This window comes from Gasterosteus aculeatus, chromosome 7 (genome assembly GCF_964276395.1).
Source record: "Gasterosteus aculeatus chromosome 7, fGasAcu3.hap1.1, whole genome shotgun sequence".
In the NCBI taxonomy this organism is placed as follows: Eukaryota; Metazoa; Chordata; class Actinopteri; order Perciformes; family Gasterosteidae; genus Gasterosteus; species Gasterosteus aculeatus.
In genome coordinates, this window is record NC_135694.1 from 12,415,743 (window position 1) to 12,439,196 (window position 23,454).

Below are 23,454 nucleotides of genomic sequence, written 5' to 3' on the forward strand. Positions count from 1 at the left end.
GGAACATTTATTACCAAAATATATTAGACATACAAGAGCTCATGTTGAGTCTTAGAGTGATCAAAACCTCTCCCTTAAAAAATTAGTGAGTGCATCCTGGCTCGCCTAACAGCTGGAAGACAGTTCTATTCTCGGAGGAGAAAAAACGTACCCTGGATGGTCCTGATAGCGTCGAATGTTCCTGGCATGAGAAGGAGAGACCCGCTGGCTATGTGGAGATGTTGCAGAGGGCATTCTTCAGGACGGAGGGCCCTTGCTGTGCGCTGATGATTTCAGCAGGACAACCTCTGCTTGACCAAGGATTTGTTGCAGTTCAGTTACCCGACTTCTTCCTGTAGAATAAAGTCGCTCTTGCCTGTTCCCCTGATCTGAATCCCATTGAGAATGGATGTTAAGGGGAGTTTTTACAATGGTCTCAAACGTGTAATCGGCTAGTGAATAACCTGTTTGAGTTTAATTGCATTCTTTAAAAAATGGTCTGATTTTGTTTTGTCTCTTGACCCGGTTTCTTTTTTTCGCATTTTGAAGCTTACAACCTGGTTACATTCTACCTGAGATGAGAATACTTTTATTCTTTACCGTGGTCATAAGACCTGACCAGGAGTGTACTTGCACCATTGGAGAGCAGTAACGCGACAGGATGTGGTTGCAGATGTAGAAGGAAACGTGGCGGCGTCACTGGTGCGGTGCCGCAGCCATTTCGCTTTTCATTCATTGGTTTTGAGGCCTACGTCGTCTAATCGGTGAGTTAGAGACTGTGAGGTTAAAGCAAGAGGTGAAACGCCCCTCAGGAAGTCGCTTGCGCACACCTGTCACCCTGGAGTTCTTTTGTATCTTCTATGAATAGAAATCGGTGGAATTCTAACCGTACGTTTGCTAGTAAGTTATTAGCTAACGTTAGCTAGTTAATGTTAGCTTACTGAATCCATACGCCTTCAATCAGCTGACGTTTAAAACACCATTACACTGAAATAAACATGAACCTGGAAGCGTTGCGCACCGAACACATAACATAAAATAAACGAGTGGGACGTTTAGACTGCTCAGACTGTTCTGTGCGTAGTGTAAGATACATCGAAAAAGCTAACAGTTGGCTAACCTTAGCTAGCGAGTTGCGTTAGCTTGCTGTTAGGTAAACACAGCACCGATGAGCCTGTCTTATGTTGGAAAACGTTACACAGCAGATGATGTGAAATTCATCGACACATCGATGTTTCAAAACTACTTCATTATAGATAGAAATGGTGTCAAAGTCGTATCATTAGTATTTGTGCGGACTTTGCTCAGCTAATAAACAATAAAGGCCAAAGTTGTAAACGTTTGTTGAGTTTCTTGCTTCAATTGCTCAACGTTACGTGCTGTTACTCAACGCGCGGGACCCTCTCATCTTAGTTTCCTCCTGTTTGGTCATTTTTTTAGACTTTTGAACATTCTGTGTCAAGTGTCATATTAACCTATGCTGAGTTTAGATTGAGTAACTTAATATCGCAAACCAGTCCAACAGGGCATATTATCTGACACGCCAAACAGCAATAACGTTAGTTCTCGAAAATGTACCCCCTTTTTAAAACCCGTTTTACCAAACTAACGTTTTTCCCACCCTCAATGATAACGTTATTGCCTACAAAAAACTTTGTAACTACGTTACGTTAATTCCATATCTGTAATTCAGCTCTGTGTACATGAACCATATGAATGCGTCATCCCTCTCCAGTGACGTCGGTAGTTATTTCTTTTTACTGATACCCCACTGATAACCCACAAACTGGGTATCTGGCCACACTCAATGTGATTTAAATGTCTCTCATATTTACCTAAAATGTGGATTTTTAAAATGTACATTGAAAAAAATGATTTCCCCTTCTACAAGTGGCCCATCTCTATATTTATCTAAATGCTGATGCACCCATTTCAGAACCTTTCCAAATGACATTGATCACTTAGCATTGCTATTAGTGTGTGTATATCGGCACAAGCCGATCTCCGCTGGTATTTAGCGACATGGACCCTCCTCCTCCTCATGCAGATTCCATGTATTCCAGATTCCATGTATGGAATGTAAATGAGTATCTTCATGACCATGGGTTTGCCGTAAATGTTTTTTTTCTAACTTTATTAAGAATCCGGGACAACACAGCAACTTGGTGAAATAGCGCAGTTGGTGACTCTGAATTGCCCGCAGGTCAAGTGAATGGTGGTGTGTATCTATGTCAGGACCAGGGTGTAACCTGTCTCCTGTTTGATGTTAGATGCATTTTGTAATATACAAATTTTAGAAGCAACACCACCTACTTTTTGCAATTTCCCCTGCTGACGTCAAAGGCACCACCCATTTTCGATTTTCCCCTCCCAAATGGTCATGAAGTTGAATCTTCACCTCTCTAAAACAGTTTAAATAAAATAAACAGAGCTAATGACAACTGTAATGTAATGTAAAAAAATGATTTTGTTTTAATAATTTTGTCAGGCATTTATGATGTAAATCACGCTCTTACAAAGTTATAGTTAGACTCTTCACAGTATGAAAACATTCACAATTAGTATTTTTTATAGATAATCTTTTTTTTTATGCTTTTGGCTAACATACTTATGATACAGTGATGATCCTAGACTGCTATAATTTTAAGTAGATAATTTATAATTGCACTGCTGACATCTCAATTAATCTTCTGTCAATACATATTTTTTGTGGTTTTACATAAGTAATCAGCCTTTTTTTTATCCTAGGATACACAGAACTTCATCATGGTGAAAATATTTATTGGCAACCTCGCCTGCAATACCGCACCCGAGGAGCTGCGCAAGCTTTTTGAGAAGTACGGAAAGGTCTCTGAATGTGACATTGTCAAAAACTATGGTTTCGTACACATGAGCAATATGTCGGAGGCAGAGGAGGCCATCCGAAACCTCCACCAGCACGAGCTAAACGGATGGCGCATCAATGTGGAGATGAGCAAAGGGAGGCCCAAGTCCACCACCAAGCTGCACGTCAGCAACCTCGGCGAAGGGGTCACCACTGACGTCTTGCGGGCCAAGTTCCAGGAGTTTGGCACGGTGGTGGAGTGTGACATAGTAAAGGATTACGCCTTCATTCACATGGAGCGAATGGAGGATGCCATGGACGCCATCAGTAAGCTGGACAACACCGCCTACAAAGGTGAACTTTTTGGCGAGGGAGAGCTAGTTGTCTGTGCTGTAAAAAATACGAAGTTCTGTTGCTATAGAACTCTCGTATCAAGTAAAATCCACCGGCGGCTTTGAACTTAAATGACTAGGTGGACTGAGAGTGACGACTTTACACTTTGCCAATGTCTCTTGTAGAACCTCTGGCAGTGGTGAGCAGGGCAGAAATCTCCTGAACCGGGCGCAGCTCATGCCTTTGCCCAGTGATAGTCGGCAAAATGCATTTATCGTGTTTTTGTAGTCGGTAAAAGCGTTATCGTGTCAGAACCCCGCGGTCTCATGCGTGTCTTCTCTCTCCCTACAAGGCAAGCTGATGAGCGTACAGCTGTCCACCAGTCGGCTTCGCACCGCCCCAGGAATGGGAGAGCACACTGGCTGCTATGTCTGCGGGAAACATGGTCACTGGTCGAAAGATTGTCCAGTCGGTGGGAACGGTAGCCACGGCGATGACACAAGGGGTCACAGCGGTCGAGGTCCCCCGCACGGCCATGGTTATGGCGGGGGCGGCTACGAGATGGCCTCTTCAGCAGCTGATTACATGGCCGGCGCTGCGTTTAGTCGGGCGAATTACGCGGGCGGGATGCCGCCCCCCCCTCGCAGGCTCAGTGGCTACGGGGCTGAGCCGGGGGATCGGTACGGCGGCAGGGCAGCAAGCGCCTACGCGGAGAGGTCACCAGCTTACGACCGCGACCGTCTCTACAGCAGTGTTGACTATTATGAGAAGTACAGAGCTCGCCCGTACGGCTCCAGCTATTTTGAGGATCGTCGAATGTCCTTTCTCCCCCCTCCCCCACCTCCTCCCTCCTCCCTCTCAAAGCTCTCCTCCAGTATAGATCCATACGACCCTCGGTCACTGCCTCCATCCTCATCGGCCGCCGCGTACTTTGCACGGGACCGCAGCCCGATCAGACGAGTGCCGGTGTCCTCAGCGGACTTCGAGCAAACACAGTCCACGGCGTCGGGCCCCCAGAGCTCCTACGCTGCTCCGCGACCCAAGGAAAATTTCGAGCCGCGCTATGCGCCTTATTAAATCCTCGGTGCCAAGGTGAGCAACATAGTGAGCAATCTGCTATGGTTTGTTCTCCGAAGAGTGGGTCCTTTAACTGTAAAACGGTACTGGGCAGTGGAAACTGGGATCTCAAAATCCATTGTAGCTCGGATTTGTTAAGGTGTTTAATCCTGTGAAGATAGTGGGGGTTTGAGTCAGGTTTCTGAAAAGGGAATTTGCTCTCTTTCTAGGTTGGTTTGTCAACCACAGGACTTTCACCTTTGCAGGCATATCAAGCTACGTGAATCCATCGGTCTGAGCCGGGTGTGGAAAATTAAGATTGGAAATTTCCCGCCGTCTTCGGGGCAGGCGAGATGGCGGTTGCCTGCCGATCAATTGTTCTTTTATTCGAATTCACTTAACCTGTTCAATAAGAATGAATGGCACCGTTTTAAATATATTATGTATAAAACCATAATATGTTCACTCGCTCAGCAGGTTTCCACTTCAGTTTTTAGCCATTTTCCTTTTTGTGTGTGTGTGTGTGTGTGTGTGGTTGTCTTTCTTCCTCACATGAAGAAAAATTGTTTAATTTGGCAAATGTAAATTGTTCGGCTTCTGTTTCAATATATGAATATGTACTCTTTTGAATGGGATGGGGTTTAATGTGCTGCATTAGTTGCTTGTAGTGCAAAAGAAGCTTACTGTGCTCTTAGACACATACGGGACTTGATAAATATCAGTTACATAAAATTGTATAAATGTTTTTTCAAAAATGATCTTCATTGGCGTCTTATCAATGTACTGTGACGGCGAGGACTCTTCTGGTATGTGTCGTCGCAGCATAAACCGTTTTGCTTGAAAGGATATTGTACTCAATAAGCAGTCTAGTAGTGGGTGAGAGAAGAAACCTGAGCTTGTGCATAAATGGACTCAGTGGTCCACACTGGAAAAGACAATAACCAAATCCATGAAACTGACGTGTTCAGTTAGGACACAGAATCCCAGAGTTATTGTGTATTTTAAGAAGAAACAAACATTCCATCCTCATTTCTTTTTTTTCCAAAAGAACACAAAGAAATACTTTAAATAAGTTGTTTGCAGATCAGAAATCAACCCTTGATTTAAAGATTTTGCAAATAAGAACGGGAGCCAACGTGCATGTGACGTGTAAAGTAAAGTGGCCCTACCTCTTACCTGAAAATAAGCCTACATCTGGGATGGATGTTCATATGCTCGAACAGAGGCAGCACTCTGCTGAGGGAGTGGAAGTCCAGGGGTACTGAAGAAGGTGGTTTGGTTTTGCAAATAGGTGGATTTGAGGTTTTGTATTTTTCATACTAGCTGTAAAAGTACCAGCATGAATAAAAGCACCTAAAGTTAATCCAATTTTAAATAAAGCCCAAGTTTTTGAACAATATTCACTTCACTGACTGTGTCTGATCATGTTCACAACTCTGGATAGTTCTTAAATTAAAGTATTGTTGTTATTCTTGAAATGGGGTCTATTAGAATATGGATAACATTTAATGTTCCAGTGTATAGGTTTTTAAAGACCAAAATTAGACAACCAGTTTGAATAATCAGAAATAAAAATTGACTGTTTTCTATGCGATATTTGCATAGATCAGTATGTCTTCAAGAACATTTTCATTTTCTAGCAGCCATAATTATCTTCAAGTGTGTCTTATTTTATTAGGTAGAAAATAGCCTAGTTATTGTAATCATTTTTCTAAATAGAAGCTGGCGACATGTAAATATATTGCATATCTCGATAAAAGTTGTTTCAAAATACACCCATAAACTTGATTTCTTTACTGTGCCAGATGTTGGATTAGATGTGCTTCAACAGTAAGCGTTACGGTTGAGTGCTACAGCACTGATCTACTGAGCAAAATCGATAACTGGGTAACTAGCACGTCGCTACCTCTTTCTTTTTGTTTCCCTGTAAAATAAGGGCCACAATAGATGTGGGACACAATAGATGTGTCCCAAAAAGACGGGACACGGGATGTGCTCACTTCCGGTGGGCGTCTCATCTTCGCCCTGGACCGTCCGCCCCTCCCTCTTCTATCTTGCTTATGGTCCCGCCCACAGACGGCCCGCGGTCCCTCCCAAAGTGCTAACCGAGCTAGCTCTCTTTGGCATGGTGTTTGCATGGTCACGGGCCATCTTCGTCAATGTTAGTCGGTAAAGCAGTTATTGTAATTTCATTCTTCGAGGGACGAGGCGAACATCTCAGCTTTTAAAAGGTATCAAATAATTCAATGCAACGTAATGAATCTAAAAGTTTCGTTCTGAAAAATATCCAACGTTATCCAGCCACCTAACGTTAAGAAATGCTAGCTAGGCCCAAAACGGACATGTTTTTTTTTACGGATTCGCGATGCTAATGTACGGACTAAGTTAACCAAATGGTGTCTGCGTGTGCAGCGAAGGCCGAGACGTGTAGGGTAAAACGTGAAATCCCCCTTTGGATTAATTTTTTTAATTGACTAAACTACAACATCGTGGTCTAACGTTAGCTTCAGTGCTACCTGTTAAGCCACCATTTTGGTAAATCCGCTAACTTGACTAGCGCTACTTTAGTTAGCTGCTAATGCTAACTTAAATAACGTTCTTGATATAAGCGGAGCTTGTGCTGTCGATTGAAATACGACGGTTGAGTCCAAAACATTTATGTCTTAAGTTAAGCTCATACATATTGGCGACGTAGACAAAGCTAACACGTTACGGAGCCATTCTCCGTGTTCCGCAGACAATTTAACCGTTTGCGTACATGTACATTCTCGATCGATACTGGGATTTGCACAAAATAGCTTTTTAATTTTCAACTAAACGAGCCAGTGACCGTTAAGAAAATATATATAATGCATTTCTCATATATGAATGTGACTGGTTAACATGATCCGTTCTTTCAATGAGTGTTTATTAACCTAAAGGCCTATTCACTATGCATATAATGACGTCCTCAAATGGAATATGGAATACCAGAATAAGTGATGCATCATTCTTACAGGTTTGCATTTGTTTCTAAATCGTTGCCAAATTAGGTCAATCTGCCAGATATACATATAAATGGTTTCTATTGCCATATTTAGTTTTAGGATTTTAGGTTGTGTTTAAAGGTAGATAAGAGAGTAGGTAAAGGTTTCCGCAATGGGATACATTAAATAGCCTGCTGCTGCTGTTGACTTTTATTTTATTTTGCTAAAACACAATATAAACTTCACCATCGTGTTGACCCTGAATCTGTAGGAGGGAAACAAGGATCGGGGAAAATTGCACGTTTCATAAATGTGTTGTAACGGTATTGTTTACAATTCCAATCTTGATTTCTCTTCTTCCTTAGTGACGTGAAAGCTCCACAATGGTGAAAATATTCATTGGGAACTTGTCGCCAGACACCACATCAGATGAACTTCGCTCTCTTTTCTCCCAGTATGGCAAGATCGGGGAGTGCACTATTGTCAAGAATTTTGGCTTTGTGCACATGGACGACAAAGCGGAGGCGGAGGAAGCCATCAGCAACCTCCACCATTATGAGCTAAATGGCATGCCAATGAATGTAGAAATGAGTCGCAGCAAGTCGAAAGGGTCCACCAAACTCCACGTCGGCAACATTGCCTGCACCAACCAGGAGCTGAGGGCCAAGTTTGAAGAGTTTGGCGCAGTGGCAGAGTGTGACATAGTAAAAAACTATGCTTTTGTTCACATGGATCGAATGGAGGATGCCGTGGAGGCCATTAATCAGTTAGACAACACTGCTTTTAAAGGTGAACGCTTGGGCTGGGGTTTATAGGGAGTTAACCTTTTTTATTTGTCTTATCAAAAATATGTCATTCTGTTCTAGTGGTTTGAATGGGTAAGTAATGGACATATAAGAGGTAAGTATCAAGAGAAAACTGAAAGATAACAAGAAGCTGAGGAAAGCGAGGCAGCTCTTAATAGTTTTAAAGCTGGTATCCGTAATGTTGTTTGTTTGTCTGATGGATTCAAGTGATTTACAAATGGCCCCTGTTCCATTTAGTGACTTAACAGGTCACACCTGTTCTAGCTGTAAATGCAAGAACAGTCAGTGTAATACTAGAAGTAATGACTCACCATGTTTGTAATTCTATAAATCAAACTGCATTACGGGTGTAAAACAGATGTGCTTGCAGTCCTGTTTGCTCTATTTTGTTTGTGCACACAGATGTGCAAGATGTGATCATAGATTTTGAGCCGCACATATACACACTACGTGTGAACCTTCTGCGACACGGGCAAATATGATGAAATCTTCATCACTTGGACCCTTGAAAAATTTGATTTAAACTTTGACGTGTTTTAGCATCAGCTGATTGCTCTCTTGCGTGCAACAATCAATCACACCTCGGAGACCTTTTCTGTGTTATTGGCTTGAGTTCCCTTTTGCCACTGCGGTGAGTAAGAATGTGTGGAAAGTTACGGATTTCAGCTTTAATACCTTTTTTTTAATGCTTAAATCTTAAGCCATATCATAGTAATATTTGAGTAAATTGCAGCTTTTTACTAGACTAATGGTTAGGAGACATTTGTATGCCAGACAGAAAAATGTTAAATATTTGGAATTAATGCAGGCAAAGGTCCTCATTGAGTCTTTTTCTTTTTAAGGCAAACTGATGAGCGTGAAGCTTTCGACTAGCCGCCTGCGTACTGCGCCGGGAATGGGAGACCGATCGGGTTGTTATCGTTGCGGGCAGGAAGGCCACTGGTCCAAAGAATGTCCTCTAGACCAAAATGGCTTCCACAGAAACGGCTCAGAGCCAAAGTCTGATGGATTCGATGACTCGAGATTTGGCGAGCACGCTCGCAACAGGGGTTATCAACCGGACTTCAGTGGCGACCCAGATTATGGTGCCGGCTTTGCACCTCCACATGGTTTTCCCCGGGGTGCCGGTCACGGCGGCAGCATCCCGGGGTTCGGACGGGGTTCGGGCTACGAGAATGCAATGAGATTCGGGCCGCACCCCGGTTACAGCTTAAACGCTGTTGCTGACCATAGCATGGCTCGGATGTACGGCAGCGAGGCGGCATACAGGGGCAACGGCTCGCTCTATGGCGCGGTACCAGGCTACCCGATGCGACGGTCGCCTTACGAGGAACGGGATCCGTACGGGGTCGTGGACTACTACGAGAAGTTCAGGGCCAATGCTTTCGGAGGCAGTTATTTTGAGGAACCCCGCGCCGCCCCCTTGCCTGCACCATCAACACCATCCTCCACACCTTTAATGAGGGATCGTCTGCCCCCCTCTAGCGTCGATGCATACGAGTGCCCTCCCCACCCTCCTCCAACGGCCCCAGTCTCCTCATACTACGCACGTGATCGAAGTCCGATTCGGAGAGTCCCCGTCGAGGCAGAGGGATTCACATATGAGCGCTCGCGCCTTTCCCCTGTGCCCGCCGTTCCAAGGAGCTCTACCTTTGACCATTCGGGCGCTGATCGTGCACGATTTACTTACTAATCCTTGTCCCACAGTGCCAGATGGGGGCTGCCTGTCATTTTAATAGATAGGATAGCCGAAGGGCCATTGGAACCACAGAAAAATAAACGGTCCACATGACATCTCAGTGGTAAGATCAAATTCTGTATGTGAGGAGTAGTTATTAAGAATGAGGCTCAATACATATTACCAACCATAAAGCATAAGAGTAGATTTCAATGTTAATACTTAAATGCCCCTCACAGGCTATGAGCTCATACATTAAAATACACAACTGATACTGAGTTGACCACTATTCATTATCCTATTCACTAGTCGTGACATTGCTGCATTTGCAGCAAGTACTGGGTTCATCTACAGCCTGTCTGACATCTATTGATGAGAAGGAATCTGGAAAAGGTTTAATGTTTATGTACTATTTAGTCTGAATAGAAACAAATGAAAATAGTGTATGGTTGCATGTTTTATAGGATAGTCATTAGTTGGATTTAACGAATACCTTTTTCAGCAGCATCTAATATTTTGCTATGTGTTTGTTTTGTGTAAGTTACCATTGTTACTCCATACGTGGCGGAGCGGCGAGACAAGTTTGAGTACCGTATGCATCATCACGTAATTTTTTTTTAATTGGCTGGCTTAAATGTTACACCTGTACCTGATTACGGATCTTCATAGTTAAACGGTGAAACCTTAGAATTAGTCACATTAAACCTTTTGTGAAATTAAGTACTTTTTATCAAATGGGATTGTGAACTTTTTTTGTCAATAACTACATATAGATTTTCATTGCCGTGATAATCATGAACCGTCACTTCTTATTAAACTTCCTTCACATATGTCAGTTTCACAGTGCTATTTTTCTTGATTTCTTGAACGACAAGGTTATAATTAAAGCCGGTCTCAAGTACAAAACTGACCAGTGTGTTCATTGTGCGATCTCATCCGGTATATTGTGAAATTCCTTACAGTCAACGTGCAACCGACAATCAAAACGTAAATTGGGGGTTAATCACTGTGGTGGGAGAAGGAAAAGATCGTATGAGGAGAATAAGGATATACTGACCTAAAAATAAGGTGACACGAGTGGTGAGTGGTTTAGTTTGCAGATACAGTAACATTGACATTCACATGTCTTACTCATTGGGCAACATTGGCCAATACCGAATTCATCATTTCCACAATGTAACCCTTTGACGGTGTGAACAGCAGTCTGTCCGCAGCTAAAATAACCTGCCAGATATACTGGGGATGTTCTGCAATGGGATAAATTCAAATTATTTAATTTTCATCTTTTTCCACTCGTAACAGTGGAATTGTATTTGTACTGGTGGGATAGTGTATTTTAAAACCAATGACCATGTGATTTGAGAGTATTTTTCGATTGTATTATTACAAATTTTAATTCATGGTTAAAGGTATAGTGCTACAACATTTTAGAAATGCTTAAGCTTATTTGGATTTTGAGGTATGGTAAGAAATACAAGGAAATCGTTAGAACGATTTTCCGTTTTCAGATTTGGGAATAAAATAAATCTTTGCCCCATAGAACGCGGCCTATAGGAGGGGCCCGGTCTGGCCAATAGGAATAGATCATACAACGGCGGATCATCCCCCAACGCCCCTGGATGCATCCTTTGTGGTTTTCCGCCAGGCGCCATTTTGATTAAAGTAACGCGAGGGTGGATGGAAGTCAACGCTGTTTGATATTTTTCTCCATCAAATTTATACCCGAGTCAACTGTCGCTTAACAGAAACGAGGCCATTTGAGTACGCCGAAAATGGCCACGGGCGCAAACGCAACTCCTTTAGGAAAGTTGCACCCCAGCATTGGCGCTAAACGAGGATTTGACGCCGGGCCTGGTGCGGGGAACGGGTTGATACCCGCACCGGGGCCGCCTGCACCATTCCCCTCTCTGCAAGCGTTCCAGCCCCCGATGCCAACGGTATCATTTCCGCAACCTCTTCAGTTCAACCCTGTGGCCGCTTTTCCCACCCAGGCTCCCCTACAACCAGCTGTGAGTGGCGCAATGGCCAAAGCAGGTAAACTTACAGAATCCCTGGCAACGTAAAGTGGAGCGCGTTTAAGCTAGCCACGTAACAGCGGCTAAAGGCCGCTACGTAAAGCCCCGGTCTGGCTCAAAATGGAGAATCCCGCTAACGTGTTTTACATTTAACGTTACGTCTGACGGAACACACAACGGCATTTAGCTCACTTTAAATGCAATACTCCTAGCACATTTTCATATATTTCATACAGTTGCACTTGCTCAACAGGCGTAATGTTAGCAACCGTGGGCGCCCTAAACGTTGGGCTAATAAAGGAATGGCACGATGGCTAACGTTATGTTGACGTTGACTTTCTTTTGCTAGAAGTTCGTTATTAACAAGAGATCGTGCCTTTTAACGATATAGTTTTGCTTAAAATTAACTTGTAAAACATGGTAGCTGCATATTGTGTGTGTGTATATATGGTAAAAGGCCTTTCTTAAATAACGATAGTTTTACTGTATTCAGCGCAGCTTCGTGTGGTTGCCAATGGCGCGTTAATGTCACATTTCCCCGCACCTGTGAACATGCGAATCGCGCTGAATAGCGATGGAGTTTATGTCGCGTTACATCCCCGTAACGTCACGTATCCGATCTACAGTCAACGAGGATAATATCTACCTTTTCCCCTTGTAGATTTCTGTCAGAAGAAATCAAGGAAGAAGAGTCGTTGGAGCAGCGAGACGCCTGATCAGAAGACGATCATCCCGGGCATGCCCACTGTTATCCCCCCTGGATTGACCCGGGATCAAGAGAGAGCCTATATAGGTAAAATTTAAATTTAAACACCAAAGTACAACTATTTATTAATAATTAGGATTACGCTATTACTAGAATCATAAATGCAGGTCTGTTTCAGAACATGTTTCCTTACCTGTGTTTTACTTGAGGTTTTAGTTCGTACATGGTGCACATTTATTATTATACTATTTATTTAACATGTATGTCCTGTTTGCTGACTTCCCAACAGTTAGAGACGCCTTACTAACTAAGCTTCAGTTATATTTTCATTGTATTCAAAGTGACATTACTATATCACACAAAATGCAAAATGTCCAATTTTTGCATCAACTGTTGAGACAAATCCATCATTTCCAATGATTATAACCTGATTATGTAAGTTGTGAGTTAAGGATATTTCCCTTTTCAATGGCAGTGTTTCAGTGGTCTTCTATGCTGTTGGTCACACATATTAAGAGGAGTTTGAGATAGTTATCTAAATCCCACTGCAGCTGTCATGAGCTGCAGGTCACTACTCACTGTCTTGATTTGATCCCCACACATCAGTGTTGTTCCTGTGCATGGAGGCGTTACTCATAATGTTTGGGACATGCCAAAGTGTGCTTCTGTTTCTATTGGTCCAGTTGTGCACAATGCTGCTTCAATGGCAAATCAATCTAACATGTTTAAGTTCCTCGTCCTGGGAATTTAGTGGGAACTGCAAATTGGGGAAATCTTGATCAATGTGATTGTGCTCTTACTTTTGGCCTGTAAAATCGAATCAAAAATATCATTTGTAATGCCTTCCAGCAGCAGTGTAGCATTGACCTACTGCCTTCACAAGCCCTCAACAAGGTGTCCTGAACCGTACAAGTCATTTTGTCAATAACGGACATCGTGATTTGTGTACTCATTGGTAATGGTTGTACTTCTTTGGTATGTAAACATTCATTCGTATCCACCTTCTGTGGGTCGCGCTTATTGTTTTCCTTTGCTCATTCGGTAGATCCCCTAAAACTCAAGGAAAGCATTTTTAAGATGAAATTGTTTTGCACCAAATTTCCCACGGCCTGTATTCATCTCTATAATCCAAAGTAATTGATTCAGTGACCGGTGAACTCTGAGGGTATTTCGGGGTTACAGCTTTCATAATGTGCATGGGATGACTGACTGATTTATTTTCTCATTGTGTAAGAGTTGTGTTTCACGGTTGCCCTTCCGTGTTAGTCAATCAAGTGCAACAAGTAAATCTGGTAACCTTTTTTTGTTATAAAACGTTTAAGACAAATAGACCAATCAGTGATGTTCAGACCCGATGTGTCCTCAAAATGCCAAAGCCAAAGTATGTGAAGCTTCTTAATGAAAGAACGGAGAGGAACGGTGGTTGGTTATCAGGCATTTTTAGGAATCGTGGTCTAGACATTTACTGATATGTTTCCATGTTTAATCATTGTGAGAAAAAGTTAGTCCGGTCTATACTAATGTAAATTCCCTTGAACATATTAACATTGGGTAATGTGTTCCTCTGATGTCCTCCCATGTGAATAAGTGATTCCATGCTTTAGCCTTACCAGATGCTCATTTGATCTCACTTTATTTTTGACTTAACAGACTCACCATTTGTCTTTACCTCAGTAATGTGTGAGACAGTGCTCTAATGTGCAGAGCTTTGTCTCTCTGATGTTGTTGTGGTAACCACATTTCTCTCCATCCTTGTTTTTCTTTCCTAACCTGAATTCTTCCAGTCCAACTGCAGATTGAAGACCAGACTCGTAAACTGCGTACAGGAGACCTGGGAATCCCTGTTAACCCTGAGGACAGGTCGGAAAAAGATTAATCCCATGAACAGTAACATTTTCTCTACCTTCTTGACTTTTTGGAAGACAAATGTTGATTTTCACTATTTATTTTGTTGTTAGTTGGCACATGTAGAGTTTATCAAGCCATCGCTTTAGTGAAATTCAACATTTTAAAACTGTCGTTCATAGTTTCAGAGGGTAGTGCTAGAGTAGAATTTACCACACTAATACAAGTTTATGTAAAATAGGATATGGTTGCTTACAAAATATAGACATGGTTGGTTACATACCTGGGACTTTTGATATTTAGACATGATTATACATAATTTCAATTATTGGGCATTGGAGTGTAAAACTTTCAAGAAATACATAATAATGGAATGGATAATAATTGAATGCATGTTTCAAACACCATTAAAAGAAAACTAGTTTTTCTTTTCTCTTCCAATTAGAAATATATTTCATTAAAATCATTGGCTGAAGTGCAAACTTAAAGGATTTTAAACAATTAGCTGTCAGTATAAAAATGTATACAATCTCTTGTTTTTCAACAGGGGGGGGGAGCAAAATATTTCCTTGAGTTTAGTGAATGTGTTCTTTTTCTATTTTTATTTAATCCTTACTCAAATGTATTATCGGTTTCATTAAGATGTATTGACCAACTGTCAAGGGTCAGATGTCGATGGGAGGTATGAAGGTGCAGGCAATAGGTTGTTAGGGTGCATTTCAGATGAGACGCTTAACCAAACCACCGCCAGAACATAAATATTTGCACCTTTTTCTCAAATTATTTCATATTTTATGAAATAATAATTTATTTGACAGTTAAATTAAGTCTTTGCCTCAGGCTTGTTTTATGTGTCTGATGTACAGTGCTGTGTGAATATACAAATACATACATGATGCATAATGTTTAAAGACTTTCCTCAAACAGGTTTGGGTCTAAACACCACACTCTAAATCTAATACAATTTTCTTGGCTTTTATTATTTCATATATTTTTAGCTTTGACGTTGTAATTGTTCAGATGAATTGGCTCTTTCGGGATATTTGGTTGGTACCAAAAGGATCTCAGTCCCATCAATAATGCCGTCCCTGACCTTTTTGGACCTCTAACTTTTTTTTGCCAGTGGTGATTGGGCTCATGGCCTGTAGCCTACAGTTATCAATAGGTTTTGCTTTAGACTTAACAAATGATTTGTGGCTGGTCTTCTCTGGTTTTTCCCCTTGTGTGGCTTTAAGTACTTCCACCCAGAGGGAGCATGTTCCAGTTTTCCATCCAGACTCTTTAGCTCTGGAAGAAAGCTGCTAGAATCTGGTCAGCTTATAACCTAGTTTCCATATGGATCTGTTCCCACAGGATGTGCCTCTCTAGAGTGTGTGAAGGTAACATTTTGTTAGCTAGAGTCCCTGTCGCCTGAACATTGTGTATATAGACTTTCTCTCCATAATCAGACGTTTCCACAGCAACCAAAAAGTTGATTGCAGAGCTGCAGCACTCTCAATCACTCCCAAGTCTAAAGTGACAACTGGGGGTGTTTCAGGTTGTCACCGTTGGAAGCTTGAAGCATATAAGGAAAAAAAGCCTCTATATTTTGTACTCTTCACATCACATGGACACAAATGTGGCTCTCTGATGGGAGAGCGTAGGAAAAGGTGGATATCTAATCTTAATTCCTTTTCTCTAACCCAAATTACCCCACATCAACCTAACCCTTTTTCAAGCACAGAGCCTCCTTAACGCAGCAACACAGGTTTTCAGCATCCATGGGGAGGTACGGACCTCTTCCGCCACGCCAACACCAAGCAACTCTCAAAGACAGCGTTTCTGCTTAGGAATGCAAATTTTGCTTTAGTTTATTTTTCTTACCTCCCAACTTTCCTTTCTTGTAGGCCAACAATCCTGTATGCAGGTTAAGTTATGGCCGTGTCATTTTTTTCTCTCTGTGGTTGCTGCCCTTCTGGTGTATTGGGTTAATTACCACGATACAGCTTTTGTTGCCCCCTTTTTACCCTGAAATGTATAAAAGAATAGACTCCAGCCATTTAAATGTCAGTGCAGAGTTCCTACAGCCTTTTGGTTTTGAGTTTTCTCTTGCACTGGCCATGAGTCGCATAGTCTACCTGAGAATTCTCTCAGTAGATCCAAATTTCTAAAATTGTCTTATTTTCTTAATATTCTTTTCTAAGGCATATCAGTAAAAGATCTGAAATTCTTAGACGTTGTTAGCCGTAGGAGCCTTTTGTTTTGTAATTGTCAGAGCTCCACTTCTAGAAAGGTATCAATGATGTCTTTCCTGTCTTTTGTCTGCAACTTTCAGGTCTCCCTCTCCGGAGCCCATCTACAACAGCGAGGGCAAGAGGTTAAACACTCGCGAGTATCGCACCCGAAAGAAGATTGAGGAGGAGCGTCACTCCCTCATCACCGAGATGGTTGGACTCAACCCAGACTTCAAGCCTCCTGCCGACTACAAGTACAATTTGAGCCTTTGACTATAGACAGTCAGTTTTACTTTAGTGGTGTAACGGATCACTGATCGATCCGTGATGAGTTCAGATCAGCCCTCACGGTTCGGATCTCTTGTGAGCCGAGGAGCAACAACCGTTTTTGTTTTTTAATGGTGTAATCGTAGTATTACAGTTTTAATGCGGATGTTCCTTTTTATAGTAACAAGTCCCTGAATTAATGTTGCACGCAGGGTAGGGAATTTACATATTTTTTAAGGGGCAGTTTTTGCCACCACCAACAGAAATTCAGGGGTATTTTTAGCGAATGGTTGTTCCTACGTAGTACAGAAGACCGATAGGTCGAACAAAACAAGAACCAAAAACAGTTTGTTACTTGTGATGAGGCACTAATCTAAACTTTGAAAACCACCGGTCAACTGAAGTTTCAACTAATTGTATTTTACCGAAATAGAGGATTGGTTGTCAACCACAAGATGGCAGCGGATTATGAGGAATGGGGGGGTGGATCTCTCTCTGACTGCACTCGCTAACGTTAGGTAAGTTAGCCTTTTGTGGCTAACGCACTCTCGGAGCTAGCTAACGTTAGCTAGCAAAAGCAAACTAAATCTATTTTCCTTTTTTTGATGGTCGCTGGCTGCATGAGTTATTTTTGGAACCTGAGATGGTGATGGAGACTTTTACCGTATCCTGATTTTTTTCTCACACTTACAGGTCTGATTAAGAAGTGCTCCATTTTTAGTCTTCACGCAATATGAAAAGAAAATCAAACATTCTATTGCAAATGGACTAGGCTACAATGTTTCATTAGTCGAGCGTTCATTAAATTATTATTATTAGAGAAGGTTGTCAGGGCATTTACACAGCGCATCATTGTAAGGGAGACATAGCCTCAGGTGCACAAGCTCTTGCTTACCGCCTTCTGCTTGTTGGGGAAAAAAAGATGCCATGCGTGAAATCTGGAAGTACTTTGGCTACGTTGCATAGCTGTTTATAATCAATGCCATGGCACCATGTCGTTTTCGTTAATATCTGGCTGTAGGCTAATATAAAGTATAAAGCTAATAAAGTGTTCAAAAAGCTGTGAAGGAACCAGCTGTTAAAAAGGGAACCATAGAGGTTTTATTTATTACCATTACAGATGAATATCGTATGGTATGTGGTATTGTAATAAATTCTGGTATTGTAAGTATCGGCCATTGTGATGTTTATGGCAGGTATTGTGTTGTCATTTTATTATCGAGACAACCCGGCCCTGAATATCAAGTATATCAGTAAACCGATATAAAGCAGTAGTGTGTTCACGTGAATAAAGTGTGTCAGGAGTATTTTATGGTGAAAGTCATAGTGAGCAGAGGTACTTTAAAGGCCGCCGCCTCTGAAGCTATAATGATGGGGTAAGGGTGGTAGACAAAACCGTTGCGTTATGCCAACACTGTTTACAAAGAAAACCATACGAACACCAGGTACTCTTGACTTGCAGCATTTAGGAAATAGTCTGTGACAGAGTCCGACCGGGCTAAAGTTATTACAGCATCAATTTGATAATTGAGTCTCACGTAAAGGAAGAGGGTATCGAGTTAAGATAATTCATGTTGGACTTAAACAGAATTGAGTATTCAAATTCATTTATTTCTTGTTTCAAATTAGATACTTATTAGAACTTATAGCCAGCGTTTTTTATTTGTGGTTTGAAGAAGTTATATTTAACTCCTTCTCTATGCTCATTCAAAAAATAATCCAAACTGTGAACCGAACCTTGAGGTTTGTGATCCGTTGCACTGCTAGGGTTAATACAACCAGTGTGTGTGTTTAACACGTTTTGTGGTTTATAATGTCTAATAAAAAAAAGCTGGAAACGTACCAAATGTTCGGACACCTGATCAATGCTCCTACTAAATGTTTACCTTGTATTTTTCCCATAGACCTCCAGCCACCAGAGTCAACGACAAGGTTATGATCCCCCAAGACGAATACCCTGAAATCAACTTTGTTGGTCTGCTGATTGGACCACGGTAAATGAGACAAATGATTAAATTAAATTATTACTATAATTTTTTGTCACACCCAGCACTGTTGATCCTGAGCCTTTTTCCCCCTTTTCTATTCTACCAGTGGTAATACACTGAAGAACATTGAAAAGGAGTGCTGCGCCAAGATCATGATCCGGGGTAAAGGCTCTGTGAAGGAGGGGAAAGTGGGCCGGAAGGACGGACAGATGCTGCCGGGAGAAGACGAGCCTCTGCACGCGCTGGTCACTGCCAACACAATGGAGAACGTCAAGAAAGCTGTGGAGCAGGTGGATCCTCCGTTGCACACCCGATGAATGTTGCACGTTTTCTCGGCTCCTAAATGACATTCACACTGACAAATCGGTCCACAGATTCGCAACATTCTGAAGCAAGGCATTGAGACGCCTGAGGATCAGAACGACCTACGGAAGATGCAGCTGAGGGAGCTCGCCAGACTCAACGGCACACTGAGGGAAGATGACAACAGGTCAGTACTGGCGCTTTCTGCAAAATTCCACGTGAGAGATGGCAACTCTCGCAACGTCTATGTTCAGCATGAACTGCAGAGCAGCGCTGAGGACCGAATGTACCCGCTTGTCTCTGTAGGATCCTTCGTCCTTGGCAGAATTCTGAGCCACGCAGCATCACCAACACCACCCTTTGTACAAAGTGTGGCGGAGCAGGTCACATCTCCTCCGACTGCAAGTACACCAGGTGACCATCAGTTTATTTAATCACAAATCCACCCATTTTCACGTGGTAGTGTCCATCTTTCTGTAACAGCGGTTTGTTTTGCTTCGTGCAGCTCGTTCGCTGCCCACAGAGCGACAGGCGGCGAGCCTCCTCAGTCGGCCCAGGACAAGGCTCGTATGGACAAGGAATATCTGTCCCTGATGGCCGAGCTGGGGGAGGCCCCGGTCCCCACATCTGGTGGAGGACACTCCAGCAGCCAGGGAGGATCGCAGCGGTCTTCAGGACTCAACAATAACCATCAATCAGTGAGTTTGTAACACTTGTGATTCCATACTCAACATACCAGTGTATAGAAGAGAGTGCTCAACCACCACTGTGTTTGTGTGCGCGCGCTGCAGAACCGGCCTCCTTGGATGAACTCCAGTCAGTCTGAGAGCAGGAACTTCCATAGCATGCACGGGGCACCTGGAGGCCATGGAGGCCATGGAGGCCATGGAGGCCATGGAGGACACCATAGCTACCCTCCCCCCATGCCCAACATGGGAGGGCCACCTATGCCCCCCAACCCGAATGGTCTGCCTCCCCCCTGGATGCAGCCCCCCCCTCCTCCCATGGGACAGGGACCAGGACCTCATGGACATCCCATGGGTAAGCACTTATGTCGTATGGGTTTGACATAAGAGTCTAAACTCTTCATTTCTAGAAGTCTGTCAAGAGCAGAAAAACATCCTGAAAATTCCCTACAGATAAAAAAAACAAAAAAACAAAACATTAAAATGTCAATTGCCGTTGGATGTTTTGACCTTTTGTACAATATCAGAATAATCTCTTTCCATACATGTTACATGCTGTAATCAGCGACTCTACTTTGACTTTTAATATTCCACTATGCAAAACATAGAGGCTACTGGATTGTAGAATGAAACACAGTTGACCACTTTATGATGGCATCTATTTGAGTAGTAAATACAAATTTAACAGTAAGTTTATTTTTAGGAAAAAAGGACTACGCTCCAGGCAATCTTTGAACCCAATAAAAATGAGCCAAACAGGACCTTACTTTGGCTGCAATTACTGTGCTAGGGGTAAAAACTGATACACACACACACACTTCAAAAGGGATTCCCATCACTGACCAGCATAGCCAATAATCAATTAATAATGAATGATCAATTTGCATATAACAAACTTGCTTGTATTTTGGTTTTCTATTAGGTCTGCTGCCACCGCCAATGAGCATGATGCCGCCTCCACCTCCTCCCCCCAGCAACCAGCCACCTCCTCCTCCCTCTGGACCCCTTCCACCATGGCAACAGCAGGCTCCACCACCCCCTCCCACCAGCAGCATGGCAACCAGTACACCGCTACCATGGCAACAGAGTAAGACCCACTCAAAACCATTTAAAGTCATTCAATGTTTTTCGATTCAACGTGCACACTTCTGTCCGGGACGTTTTGTCAGATGGTTCAAACTTTTTAGACCAGTGGAGGGGGTGGGGGAGCCTCGTTGAGAAGAGGAAGTGACAAAAAGTCTCCAATTACACCCGAAAAGGTCCCTGCTTTTCTTTCTTTTTTAAAGGGTGCCAGCTTGGGTCAAACCATCCTTGCGGGGGGGGGTCCGGGTTTTTAAGATAATGAAATTTGATAGCTTCTAAATATATAATTAACTTTACAAAATGAACACTTATATTGTATCAATTATTTATTTACTGAGGTAAGCCTCTCCCAGTTTGAGTGCTGCAATGTGATAAGCGACGGCAGTAAAAAGCCTCCTTCCATTCAGCACCACATACTCTGCGGGTGTTGCTTCTCAGCTCGGTTAAGCTGAAGACTAAATCCATACGTTCCTCACGTCAAAGCACGACAATGCGGTGTTCCCGTGCCATGTTACGTTGGCTTTGCATATTTTGCCATTGACACACTTTTTTTTAGAATATTTAGTGTGAAATGCTCGCACACCATGGACTACTCGAACAGACGTCTTTGCCTGGGTCATGTGACTCACAACGGCTGCTGGCTGCTCTTTCCTCACCGTTGGCGTGGCTGTTTTTATTTTATTTTTGCTCCACGCGCACCTCCGCAAGTCATTGAGTGATGTGGTAACATAACAAATTGATAACTAAATTCGTTCCCAGCGCTTTTAATAATCAATTTTTATCGATTTCCTCGATTTGTTGTTGCAGCCCTATCTATGTCGGATTCAAACTCCACCATCTTTTCATTAAATACTAATACATCATTTTAGTTAAACGATTTGGGTAGCGGCTTGTTCATTTGGGGGGTGTAGTGTGAGCTGACCATGTGAATTTTTTGATGACATTAAAGCGTTAACCCCCAACACACAGATACAACCACCACGTCCAGCCCTGGCACCGGCAGCCTGCCGCCATGGCAGCAGCCCCAGCAGCCTGCGACCTCCGGAGCCCAGCCCCCACCACCCATGGGTTCACCATCCATGGTGCCACCTCCTCCTGGCGTCCAGCCCCCTTTGCCCCCAGGTGCCCCTCCTCCTCCCCCTCCCCCTCCCCCAGGCTCAACAGGCATGATGTATGCCCCTCCGCCGCCTCCGCCACCCATGGACCCTTCCAACTTTGTCACCATGATGGGGATGGGGGTACCGGGCATGCCCCCCTTTGGCATGCCTCCTGCCCCCCCACCTCCTCCACCCCAGAATTAACCCTTCCACAGAAGAATAGTCATCCCACAAGAGTTTCCACCCTGCAGCACATAATGGATGTGTGATCACAGAAAAAGATAACCAGTGCTTTATTTTTTATTGAGGCGACATCTGTAAAACAATGAAAGGGTGTGTTAGTTAAATTTGTAAAGTTGCGTAACTTCAGTAAATGAGTTATTTTTCTTGTTTTTAAAGTTTGTGTTAACCCAACGCTCTTTGAGTGCACACAAACATGGTTGCTCTTGGGTTCATGTTATGCATCGCTCCTGTAGTTTGTTCTTGTAAACCAAATAAAGTGCTCAATAGCCAGCTGGAAATTTAGTTTCTACTCAATCTCACCGCAGGTTCAATTCAGACAGTTATGCTTAACTATTATTGGATTTAATATATTGAAGTTTAACTTGCATGATCCATTAAATGCCTCATTCCCAAATTCATACTCCTGTCATATTTGCCATGATGGCTTTGAATTGAATAAGATTAATATTTTTGTAATAATGAGATGTGAAGTGTAACTTAGTTCTGTCAGAACTTTTTTGTAGTACTCTCCAATTGTTTTCCAGAATTTCCCAGGGTTTTAATTATCACTGGGCTGCATCTCAGACGTGACAATAAGTTTGATAAAGGGGGATTTGATGCTGCAATCGGCCATCTTCTGACCCCTGCACTACTTGAATGCTGAGAATCTGATCTATTTTTGTTTTTCTGCTCTGATAAGACGCTGTGTCCAGTGTTTGTGTTGCTTCTGCAAGGACAAAAATATCTTCTCCCCCCCCCGATGAGTTAAGGAGAAAAGTTGTTAGTTTTGCTGTTTCGAATAAGTCTGTTGTGTCATGGCGCTAGCCTGAATGCAAAGCTATTGGAATCCTGCTTGGTTTCACATTAAACTGATTCATTTCACATTTTTGTCGTTGAGTATGGACTGCTTTCTCCTTTCATGGTTGTAGGACCCTTTGTGTCTGAATGCTTGCCAAGTCTTTTTTTTTCTTTCCCTTACAGACAGGGCTTTGTTGGCTGCTTCATTCACATGTTACATAACCTGGTTTGGTCGTGGCTGTCTGCTGCCTCAAACTTCCAGGAAGTCTGCGCTCTGAAAGCTGTGATCAGACACACTAGATTGGAATTTTTGCTCATGCCGCCTCCTAGAAACATTCACTTCTGAGTTTCAAATGGCTTTACAGAAGTAAATACTTGCAGAGCAGTGATGTTCACATATCAGAAGGTCCAAGTTAAATGGAAATTACTATTTCATACATGTACTAACAAATCCCTCCAATTAAAGACTTCTGTTCCAAGACATAACATTTTGACAGCTTGGTAAGACTTTTATAATGACAAATTCACCTTTTCATATTAGAGATGTTGAAGAAACTAGTTTTCCAGGCCAAAAATAAAATGGCAGATT

General features: G+C 42.6%; 3 protein-coding genes across 4 annotated transcripts; all 3 read left to right on the forward strand.

The window, feature by feature from the left end:
* Positions 1–255: 255 nt before the first annotated feature.
* Positions 256–5,591, forward strand: LOC120822185 (RNA-binding protein 4.1-like). 2 transcript variants are annotated; one of them, XM_040181631.2, is made up of 4 exons: positions 256–743; positions 2,728–3,157; positions 3,489–4,228; positions 4,423–5,591. In XM_040181631.2, exons 2-3 carry the CDS (start codon positions 2,746–2,748, stop codon positions 4,211–4,213), a joined length of 1,137 nt encoding a protein of 378 aa, XP_040037565.2. In that variant the 5' UTR covers positions 256–743; positions 2,728–2,745; the 3' UTR covers positions 4,214–4,228; positions 4,423–5,591. The 2 variants fall into 2 exon arrangements, with proteins under 2 accessions (XP_040037565.2, XP_077961890.1); XM_078105764.1 differs by having other exon boundaries at positions 333–743; positions 3,489–5,591.
* A 612-nt stretch (positions 5,592–6,203) lies between these two features.
* Positions 6,204–10,548, forward strand: LOC120822184 (RNA-binding protein 4.1-like). Its single transcript, XM_040181629.2, has 3 exons — positions 6,204–6,423; positions 7,524–7,947; positions 8,807–10,548. The coding sequence occupies exons 2-3, from the start codon at positions 7,542–7,544 to the stop codon at positions 9,655–9,657; spliced, it is 1,257 nt and encodes a 418-aa protein (XP_040037563.2). The 5' UTR covers positions 6,204–6,423; positions 7,524–7,541; the 3' UTR covers positions 9,658–10,548.
* Positions 10,549–10,896: 348 nt separating this feature from the next.
* Positions 10,897–22,951, forward strand: sf1 (splicing factor 1). Its single transcript, XM_040181628.2, has 12 exons — positions 10,897–11,676; positions 12,319–12,450; positions 14,148–14,223; positions 16,523–16,675; positions 18,593–18,682; positions 18,783–18,966; positions 19,051–19,166; positions 19,286–19,393; positions 19,485–19,677; positions 19,771–20,020; positions 20,588–20,752; positions 21,718–22,951. The coding sequence occupies exons 1-12, from the start codon at positions 11,415–11,417 to the stop codon at positions 22,047–22,049; spliced, it is 2,061 nt and encodes a 686-aa protein (XP_040037562.2). The 5' UTR covers positions 10,897–11,414; the 3' UTR covers positions 22,050–22,951.
* Positions 22,952–23,454: the final 503 nt, after the last annotated feature.

Excerpts from the sequence above, each read along its gene's own strand:
- LOC120822185 (XM_040181631.2), top strand. The coding sequence starts at position 2,746 with ATGGTGAAAATATTTATTGGCAACCTCGCCTGCAATACCGCACCCGAG. Across the intron at positions 3,158-3,488 it reads GGACAACACCGCCTACAAAG|GCAAGCTGATGAGCGTACAG; the intron begins GTGAACTTTTTG and ends TCTCCCTACAAG.
- LOC120822184 (XM_040181629.2), top strand. The coding sequence starts at position 7,542 with ATGGTGAAAATATTCATTGGGAACTTGTCGCCAGACACCACATCAGAT. Across the intron at positions 7,948-8,806 it reads AGACAACACTGCTTTTAAAG|GCAAACTGATGAGCGTGAAG; the intron begins GTGAACGCTTGG and ends TTTCTTTTTAAG.
- sf1 (XM_040181628.2), top strand. The coding sequence starts at position 11,415 with ATGGCCACGGGCGCAAACGCAACTCCTTTAGGAAAGTTGCACCCCAGC. Across the intron at positions 19,167-19,285 it reads CTGAGGGAAGATGACAACAG|GATCCTTCGTCCTTGGCAGA; the intron begins GTCAGTACTGGC and ends TTGTCTCTGTAG. Across the intron at positions 19,678-19,770 it reads TCAACAATAACCATCAATCA|AACCGGCCTCCTTGGATGAA; the intron begins GTGAGTTTGTAA and ends CGCGCGCTGCAG.